Source organism: Sphaerodactylus townsendi, unplaced genomic scaffold, assembly GCF_021028975.2.
Source record: "Sphaerodactylus townsendi isolate TG3544 unplaced genomic scaffold, MPM_Stown_v2.3 scaffold_1481, whole genome shotgun sequence".
In the NCBI taxonomy this organism is placed as follows: domain Eukaryota; kingdom Metazoa; phylum Chordata; class Lepidosauria; order Squamata; family Sphaerodactylidae; genus Sphaerodactylus; species Sphaerodactylus townsendi.
In genome coordinates, this window is record NW_025950048.1 from 1 (window position 1) to 10,436 (window position 10,436).

General features: G+C 45.9%; 1 protein-coding gene across 1 annotated transcript; it reads right to left on the reverse strand.

Moving 5' to 3' along the window:
* Window positions 1–2,272: 2,272 nt before the first annotated feature.
* On the reverse strand, window positions 2,273–8,685 carry ARL6IP1 (ADP ribosylation factor like GTPase 6 interacting protein 1). Its single transcript, XM_048482357.1, has 6 exons — window positions 8,547–8,685; window positions 6,708–6,841; window positions 6,079–6,198; window positions 5,182–5,299; window positions 5,011–5,095; window positions 2,273–4,534 (listed from the first exon to the last, which is right to left on the reverse strand). Exons 1-6 carry the CDS (start codon window positions 8,580–8,582, stop codon window positions 4,416–4,418), a joined length of 612 nt encoding a protein of 203 aa, XP_048338314.1. The 5' UTR covers window positions 8,583–8,685; the 3' UTR covers window positions 2,273–4,415.
* Window positions 8,686–10,436: the final 1,751 nt, after the last annotated feature.

The window sequence follows — 10,436 nt, forward strand, 5'->3', positions numbered from 1 at the left end:
TTGTAGTTCCTGAACATCTGGAGAGCCGCAGGTTCCCTACCCCTGGTCTAGAACTTCAGAAACGCATAAAAGATATGTATGGTATTGAATAATATCAACATGCTTTTGTTTTTTAATACCACATCTATGCATGATTTCTTTTTTAAAGTTAAAAGAAAAAACAATTCAGACTTCATCACTGGTACCAAGGGAGGGCCAAAACCACTGAGGTGGAGCACACGCATGTACACATCTGTTAGCGATAGCACTGAAACATGGCCACATTCACCCTGTTGGACTGAATATTTTCATCTCGCGTATGAGGCTGCTTCATGTGTTGGGGGGAACGTTGCACCCACCGGGACAGGTGGGTCAGCTTGCAGCCTTACTCCAAAGTAAACACCACAGAAGCTGGAGAAAGGAACGCCCCGTGCAAATCCAGAGACAGATCAATGCCAAGGGAAAGGGGCAGCAGTGGCACAAGGGACAAAAGGACAAGCCGGGCATCTCGGGTCTTGAGTGAGAATCAAGGATCTGCTGCACATGCCCTAAGCACATGCCTCTGCTGCACATGACGCTAAGCACAGCGATGGCAGGAATTGGGGCTGCCAGGTCTCCCCTGGCCACTGATGGGGGGCGGGGGTTAGGGCTGCCAGGTCCTATGGATCTAGCGAGGACAGGGACTCCAGTGGGGCACAATGCTATAGAGTCCACCCTCCAAACAAAGCATCCATTTTCCCCAAAGGCACTGATCTCTGCAGCCTGAAGCTGTAATCCCCAGGTCTCACCTGGAAGCTGGCATCCCTCCCTGGATATTTGGGGATGGAGCCTGGGGAGGCCAGGGAGGGTATAATTCATCACCCACTCTCCAAAGCGTCCATTTTCTCCAGGGGAACTGACCCTCCCCCCCGGTCTGGAGATGAGCCGAAATTCCGGGAGGTGCCCAGGTCCCGCCTGGAGGTTGGTACCCCTGGCAGAAATCAACCCATCACGCATGCCCAGAGCTGCGAGGCTAAGCTTTCCTGCAGCCTCACTAACCCATAAATGTTGTTTGGAAGGCAGCCGAGAACACGGGGATAGGATACGTAGCTAGGCTTTAATTGGGTACAAGGAGACCAAAAACACTCTGCACGTGCCCAGGAACGCTGGTAGCCTCCCCAGCGAGCAACCACAGGGAGGAAGGGCCGTGAGGGGTCCCCAAGACCAAGCCATTTTGCGCCCGCCCAAGCCGGGCCTGGTCCGGCATTCCCCTTCTCCGCACCCCCCGACTCGATTTTAAGGAGCCGCCGCCAAGGCCGCGGCGGGCGTCGCCCTCCCCGAACAGGCCACCCCGGTCGAGCGGAGTCCCGCCTTCCGAAGCCCCCCGGAATCGCCGCTCTGAGGGGCGGGATGGGTCCGATGCGAGGCGGATCCTCACCGGGACCCGCCACAGCGCGCTACTCACCAGGACAGCAAGATGGCGGAAAAAGGAAAGAGAGCGCTCGCGCGCGAAGGATGATGGGAAACGCGAAGCGACAGCTCGGAAGGGAAAGGCGGACGAGACCATAGGCGACAACTCTATGGTGAAAGCGCTGTGTCTCTTCTGCTTGTCTGAGGGAAAAAGAGCGGTTCCGGTTCAGACCGGAAACGCATAGTGGCGTTGTCACTGCGAGTTGGCGCAGCCTTTATTTTCTGTCTATGGCTTTAAAGAAAGTCCGCAGAGGCGACAAGGCGCTGGTGGATGATTTGGTATCCCGTAGCAACCGCCACACTTCCGGGAAGGAAGTCGCCTGCTTTGGAAGCAGGGACCGACTAGGATGTGGGAGAGTCATGAATTCCCTTCCCCTATTATTTCCCTTGCTTGAAAATTGCTTTTCCTGCAACCTTTCAGGGGTTGCAGCAGACTAATGTCCACCCTCCCCCTTTTCCCTCTCAACATACTATGCTGCTAGTAGGATATTTAGTCAGACTGGTTCCCTTGGGGGGGGGGGGGGGGGAATGTGCAGTCCTATGGTTGTGTATACCTTCCAAGTCCCATGAGCATAATCTCCCAAACTTGGGGTGGGGTTTACTTTTGCTAGGTTTCTTTTTAAAGTGTTTCAGAGAATAGTAACATGTACAAAAGCCCTTTGGGGGAAAAATACACACATGCCTGTGGGAAGGCTGACACAGTTTATGGGAGGCTTCTTCAAACAGAAAAGCGCAATTTAAAGGCCATCCTTCAAGACGGCATCTGAGTAGCATCTGTTTTGCCAAGCCCAACCCCAGAAGACTGACAACGTAAACATTTGATAAAAGCAAAGCCCGAGACATCTTATATTAAGATTTTTATTCAATGTTAGCTTCCTAGCTAAACATTTACCATCCGTATTACAGATCAGTACAAGGGGAAAAGCAACATTGACAAAAGACAGCCAGTACACAAATTCAACCCCACTCCCACCTAGTTTCTCTTTACTTTCCCACCCTACCAGCTCTCTCAGTAAGCACAATCTCTTTCTTTTCATTCCTCCCCCAATTATACATCATATTTGCCATTGCTACACATCCAAGTTAATAATATTGGTTTGGACAGCCTCATTAAAACCACAAATATACAAAAGAAGAGCCAGGGGGCAAGGCAAAAATCACGGCAGGGGATGCGATAGTTTTCTCAAGAAGCAATTCCTTCCAATAAATAATACAAAGGGTCACCAGTGTTCCAAAAATGGTTGACACCTCTCCAAGCTTTTGTATCACAACCTTCTGTGGCTAGTGCTCGTAACAGTAGATGCCCTTACTGGTGACAGTGAAAAAAGAGCAATACACTTAGCTACTGTCAATGTTCTCCTCCTAACTACTCCCTTCTTGGGATACATCTAAAGCTAAACCTGAAGAAAGAAAAAGCAAACTGAATGGTGATGAAATTAATTCAGTGCACTGATAACCAAACTAGTGTTCTACAAACATCAGCCCCGAAGGAAAAAAAAACTATTGAGAACACCCAGGTGTGCCTTTAGTGCACTGCAGGAGAAGGCATCAGGGATACCTTTACCGGCAATCTCTGGGGTGCAGTTGCTGGTTGATCAGGTATCAAACAAGCTAAGAGGTTCTCTGTTGATTGTGAAAAACTGGACAGCCAAACATGGAATCCCATGTTAAGGTAATCTCAACTGCACTGCACGAAGACATTTAAAGATTCTTTCCTTAGACCTTTCCCACTCAAGACTCCCAAATAAACTTATTGACAAAGATCTTGTCACCTTTCCTGGGATCAGAGTTGTTTACATCAATGTAAAGTTCCAGTGTAGTACACTGGCGTGGCCAATTAGCAGTTTGAGTGCTGATACAAAGCACAATTACATTCATGTTGATTCTAGGAAGACACAGCTAAAACTTTTGTTAAACGATTCTAGCATTTTTTGCCAGTATGCAAGAGTAAATGAAGTTGCCATCTTAAGAATACTTGCTGCTCAAATGTCTCCTGAACTGCAGCATTTGGCAGAATAATTTAGCATGCTCAGTTAACATATCAAGGGCTATCACTTGTAAGGCATAGCCTAGTCTCTTTGCTGCAATCTCGTATTGCCTAAAGAGTAATAAGCAAAGCAAATTTCAACCTTTCCAAACAGACAAGGATAACACTGTTCATCTGTTTACAATTAAGACAGACATTGTCTTGCAACAAAATTTGAGAGGCCTATTGTTTTAATATGTTACAAAGTTTTACACATACAGTAATAAAACAAAAACAGCATTAAGAAAACACACATGCACCACAAGACAGACTCACTTGTGACTCTTGTGCATTTAACGTGATTTTGTATACAGATCATATTTTAAAAATCTAAAGACATGTTGCACAACTCCAAAACTACAGCAATTCAATAGAAGAAAATTGACTCTGTGCAGCCCTAGCTTCACTCTTCCACGCACTTTTGAGTGCAGTAACTGTTATGACAGAAGTCATGATACACCTCAGATGTAGGTGCTTCGAAGCCCTATATGTCCATATTATCTGTGGCTCAGGACTTTGGAAAGAAGTTGGTTAACTTCATCGTAAGAAGTGTGAGGACAGAAATCTAGAGAGCCAGTAGATAAGAGATACCTTAAAACATTTAACAGGAATGAAGAATGCTAACCAGCGTCTTTCCTCTGGAAATAAGTAGCAAAGGATGTCATCCTCACTAATCAACAATTAAACTGTTTGCTCCACCAAAACGGTTCGCTTAACCATCGGACCATCTTATGAGGCTGCTAGTTGTGTTTATTATTGGAAAGACTTACCTGTACTAGCAGACGGTATTTACTGTGTGGTCAAATAACTACACAGATCCTATTTTAAAAAAGGGAAACCCCATTTTAACGTTAAAAGGCTATGACTGAAATAAGCACTGCTATTCTACTAAACACACAATAATTCTAATGTTTTGTTCCCAGAACACATTATACTGTGGAGTGCAGTAGCAAGCAGAGTTTCATTCATTTTTCTTTTCCTTTTGCTTCAGGAGTTTGTTGACCTCCCTTTTCGCCATTCCAGCGTATTTTGAAATAATCCCATGTTTGTTTAACCCAGGAAACAACAGGAAGAAGCTCACTGAAATAAAAAAAGACACGTTATCAGCTGCAATCCTACAAGACCTTTTAAATGGCCAAACTTGTCATGTTCCAGTGCACAACCAAAGCTTTTCATGCAGCAGTGGCGTAGTGGCTAAGAGCAGTGGCTAAGAGCAGGTGCACTCTGATCTGGAGGAACCGGGTTTGATTCCCAGCTCTGCCGCTTGAGTTGTGGAGCCTTATCTGGGGAATTCAGATTAGCCTGTACAATCCCACACACGCCAGCTGGGTGACCTTGGGCTAGTCACAGCTCTATGGAGCTCTCTCAGCCCCACCCACCTCACAGGGTGTTTGTTGTGAGGGGGGAAGGGCAAGGAGAATGTAAGCCCCTTTGAGTCTCCTACAGGAGAGAAAGGGAGGATATAAATCCAAACTCCTCCTCCTCCCCTTCCTCCTTCTATTGGAGAAAAAGTACCAATATAACCTCAGTGTTTGATGACCCTGCAAAATGCTTACCGATAAGATAGGTAAGGAAGAGGTTGTGAACTTGCTGTCCTATCCAAGCAATCACAGTCAACGAACACAGCATTGTTGTGAAATACTAGGAGAAAGACATGACAGTTAATAAAATCCTCCAGAAGCTCTCAAGGGTTAAAAACGTCATTTGTAATAAGAGCACCACATTACCATTTTAGGTTTTTCCTCCTTAAAGGTGAAAAGGCGCTTCCACCAGCCAACAATCCTGCGCCGTGTTTTTACCAGGTTGCTGCAGATTTCATGGAAGCGTTGCTGCTGTTCAGTAGTCCTTAAAAAACAAAACATTTAACAAAGATGTCACATAGTGGTTTAAAAAAATCAAAACAAAACCAAGCCTGAATACCAAGTTATGCTGTCACAGTCAAGTCCTACATTTGGATGCAGATCTGTTCTTAAGGACGCTTGCCTCTAAACAAAGCATCAATGTTGTCCCACCTTTTTCTACCATTTAAAAACTTAGGACTAACATCAGCGTTGTATTTCTAAACGCCGTTTCCCCGATTCTTGCTATTTACAGTGTTCACTGTCCGGCTTATCAACCAATTCAAACAACCGAGTTGTGTAAGCTGGCAAATGATCAGGCTATGGTGCGGGGAGAAACAAATCCAGCCTACAAGCAGATAGGCCAGTAGGCATGGTGATGTACTACTTTAAGCACCATGTCTACCTCCGTTCTATTAGCTCAAATTTTACTCATTGTATATGCTTGTAATCAAGACAACATTTTACTCAGGGTCACGAGTACACACTGGTTTTACCAAAAAAGAAAAAAGGAAACTTTGGGCCCTTGTTGGAAACACCTCACAATCTAGATTTAAAAAACAGGAGTCAGCACAGGGGAAAAGAGCAACAGGCAATAACAGCAAATAAGAGGGGAAGGGAAGACCTCAATATGTCCTTAACATTCTGCCCTCAAGTGCAATGGGCAGTTGCAGGTTTTTTTTGTTCTGGATTCCTGCACACAAGAACAGTGCCCACTTCCGCTCATGGCAGAATTATACAATCTTCAAGAAAAGTAATTATCTTCTAAATTCTCAGGCCACATACCATTTACTGGAGCCGAAAATTCTAGGAGCAAGGGCAGGCACAAGATAGTCAGCCAAACAGAGCAACATCACAAAACAAGAAACGCCCGAAAGAACAGACGGGTCCAAGTAGTAAACCATCCTGTTTGGACAAGAAAAGAGTAGTTATGTTGAGAGACAGAGCCAAGCTTAATGCTTCGCCTTTTGACACTTGTATTTAGAAGAATGAATGGGAAAAAATCCTTCCTGCTGTGTCACCAAGCAATATCACAGCTGCTCCCAGTTAGCTCCTTCCAAAAGTTCCTGTCACATGTGCCATGGGGGTAAATCAGATGGGTGCCATGTATAAGCCCCACCCTTCTGTTGATTGGCACTCATGTGGCAGGAGCAAGCTGAAATGCCCACTTCTACAACTGCAGCAGTTCAAAGAGATTAGCCCAAGCCCTTTTCGGTGGAAGGCACCAGACATAACTCTGGGGCATTCTGGAATGGGCGTGTTGTGCAGAGCTTTAAAACAGACATTTGTTGTTACAATGGATTTTACCCAGTGGTGATAAATGTTTCACGGTTTATCTCAAGGAGGGGAAGGGTGGCTACTGGTTAACAAAACAGGGATAAGCTCAAGAAGAGCCACCATTACTGATAACTTACAGGAAAATAAAGGACACCACACCAATGATGGCAGGGGGAAACCACGGTTTTTCCCAACGAAGAATTTTGTCCGTCACCAGAATCACTTCTCCCCATCCTTGCAACTGCTCTTCCAAACTGGCCGTTTCGGCAGCCTGTGAACAAAAGGCCATAGAGTTTGCTGGGGATAAAATGCACGTGTACTTTGTGAAGTGTTTGCCACTGCCATCCTGCCAGTGATACAGACATACTGTTTAATGATTAGAAAAAAACAAATTCCCAGCAAGCTAGATTTGTCAGATTCAAGTGTGTGGGGACTGATAATATATATTCCAAAGTGAAGAAAACAGTTGAAGCAAGTACATGTTAATTAGTAAGTACATTTGTAAACCACTCTGCTCCACTTGTGTACTGACAGCTCACCTGATGCCATGCACAGAGCATATTAATTCCCAGCCATGTTAACCTAACAAGCAGCCAGGGCAGGTGGCTTCAATACCACAGAGGCTGATGACAATGCAGAGTCAGAATAAGAAAATGGCACTCCAGATTTGCAGATAAAACAGATCTCCACATTCCCCCACTTCGGAGTCAGGGGGTCTTTATCAAAGAATGTAAACAGCCACCTTGCTGATTTCTATAGAAACCTCAGAGAGTCTGGACATTTCTCCAGGGGCACTCAACAGTTCGGCTATCACAGCAGAACCAAAAAAAAAGGAGAAAGCGCTCCTTGGAATCATCTAGGCAACAAGCAACTTTACTGCAGCAGGCTTATGCCACAATAAATGCCAGCCTTTTATTGTTTAAGTATCCCTGAAACAGTCAGAGTGCAGTGCTTTGTGTCAGGTTAAAACCGGGAAAATACAGGTTCAAATTGCACTTACTACAAAAGTAAGTCTTGGCCCAATCATACCCTTCCAGCATGGCACATCTTGCAAGGTTGCTGAGAGGATTTTTTTTTAAAGGCAGGAAGTGGAGAGAACCACCCACGTGACCCTAAGCTCCATGATCAGGCAAAACAAAAATGCCCTCAATAAATAATATGACTTCTTTTAGGCTGTTGCTGGAGATCAACACCACTGACCAAAAGGGAAAGGCCTGCTTGGTTTGTGGATCGCTCTTGCTACTGGCATCAACAGACTGTTTTCGTTTTTTTCTGGGCTGTGTGGCCATGGTCTGGCAGTTTCAGCTCCTAACTTTTTGCCCGCATCTATGACTGGCATCTTCAGAGGCACGCCAAGGTGAGATCTCTTTCTCTGCACAGCGCAATGTGGAGTGACTATGTGGTACCACCGAGGGAAACGCAACTCGCCCTGACATGCCTCTGAAGATGCCAGCCATGGATGCGGGCGAAAGGTCAGCAGCTAAAAACCCCTTCCAACTCACCACCCCACAAACAGATCCAGCCCAGAGGTTGCTTTTTCACATTTTGGGATTGGCAACCTATAAAGCAGCCGTCCCAGCCACCCCCCTCGAACCTCCAAGGCGGGGGGGGGGGAGGGGGAGCTGGGCTGGAGGGCCCTTGTGGTCTCTTCCAACTCTATGATGCTATGGCTGGATCTTCTTTTAGGGGTGGGGGGCGGCACAGGACCTTCCCCCACCCCCAAATCGAACTAAAACCAGGATGGGGGCGAGACAAGGAAATCCTCCTGCACCCTCGGCTTGAAGGGGCAGGAATTGGGAATGTAAAAAGTCACCCCACCACTGTCCTCCATGCCCTCGGTGGGACAGGCCCGGCGGGCACGCAGCGACTCCGCCCCGCTCCAATCCCAGGGGAAGCCCCGCACAGCAGTCCGCTCGTCCGAGACACGAAGGGTTAACCTCTCCCCTTCCCGATAATTCGCCTCACGCCGCGCTCACCAGCTGGTTGGTGCTCCTATTGTCGCCCTCCGCCATTTTGTGCGGTTACGGCCTGCGGGGTTCGCCTGCTGCCCACGCCCGCTCCGCACCTCCGCCCGCAGTCCCTGCGCTTCTGAGCCGTCCAAGGCCGACGCTTCCATTTATAGTCGCCTATCCGCGCTGGCGCAGACCGCGATTGGCCGCCTCCGTTCCACCTGCTTCGCCTCAGCGCCAATCAACGGCGCTCAGGGCCGCCCTCGTTTGAATGTTGACCAATAGCGGGTCTGGGTGGTGGTTGCGTTTCTCTGAGGGGGAACTGTCACTGTCAGGAACCGTTTAACGGATAAACGGGGCGGGGTGGGACTAGTCTAGTTTATGTGGGTCCTGCCCAAATGGGACCTGCCCAGTCGCAGGTTCGAATCCTCACCCAGCCGGCCGGCTCACTGGATGACTTTGGGCCAGTCAGTTTAACATACCTCACCAAGGTGTGGCAAGAATAAAATGAAGGAAAAAACGAGTTGCAGGTCCCAAGAAACAAAAAAAAAAACAAGAAAAGAAGCAAATTTACATGTGAGTTACTGTACATGTGATTTATGTTGTTCACCGCCCAGAGCCCTTCGGGGGTAGGGCGGTATAAAAAACCCAATAATAAATAAATAAATGAATATATTATGCGATATAGTGTGGCATACCAATATTATTGGTAACAGATTTTAAAGGCTGAAACTAGAATAATTTAAGGCATTCTATTATTTGCTGGTGTATGCATTATAGCCTGTATATTTAATAATTAGTAGGTATTTTTTAAATAAAGATTTTAGTCCAGTGGATGATTGATACAGCAGGCTTCTTAAAATGCAGAATGTAACAAATATCCAGAGTCATTTTTTGTACAGATGTAATTGTTTTTGCTCTTGTTTACCTGTAAAGATCTATTCTTACATTCATTGTATATTTTGTTACCCTTTCTAATATAAAATCAATTTTACAAATGTTTAATTGGTGTGCTGACTGGGCCTGGATCATTACTGAATGCTTAAGGATCTGTTTTGCATGAAAAATGTCCCAGCAGCTGGAGTTGAAAAGGATCAACATTATGGTCGCTGTGGAAGGCTGCTACTAGAAACCCTGGAGAACTATTGCAGTGACCGTGAAAGATGAAGGGTCCGATTCCATCTATGGCAGATTTCGTGCTTTCCCTCTTTAGAAATTACATATTGGGACAGACTCCAATCATCCTTCATTCTAATGTACAAATATTCTGCAGTACAAATAGATATTCTTTACGGGACGCCCTTTCATTGCACATTTGAACATGCGATCGACCGCTATAGTAGTCTAAATTTAGTCCCACAGCTGAAAGAAATGAATGCCGCGCACACACATTATGAATACAAATTGAATTTTAAGCTTTATTACATTATGCAGTAAAGACTCCCAACTTCCATACACGTTTCATTTCTGGAGAGAAGTGATATTATAATAATACATTAATCACAGGTGTAGCAGCCTGCCCCCATCCCAGCTTCCAAGAAATAGAAACATGGAACAATCTTATTCCAATCGTATAATTCAAGAATGCTTGTTAAGAATAGTTCGTACACAAACAGGGGAATGCAAAACCTGAAGTGCACGGAACGTGTGAATCTTGCCTTAGCTCAATTTTTACTAAAAAGAAAACAAAAAGGAAGCCCCTCTCTCTTGAAATACACGGCAAAGGCTCCAGAACCCCAGTATTGGAATTAATTCACTCACAAGCGTTTAGTACATTTCTGTACGGGGGGGCGCATGATGCATCTAAGTCAGGGGTAGGGAACCTGCGGCTCTCCAGATGTTCAGGAACTACAATTCCCATCAGCCTCTGTCAGCATGGCCAATTGGCCATGCTGGTAGGGGCTGATGGGAATTGTA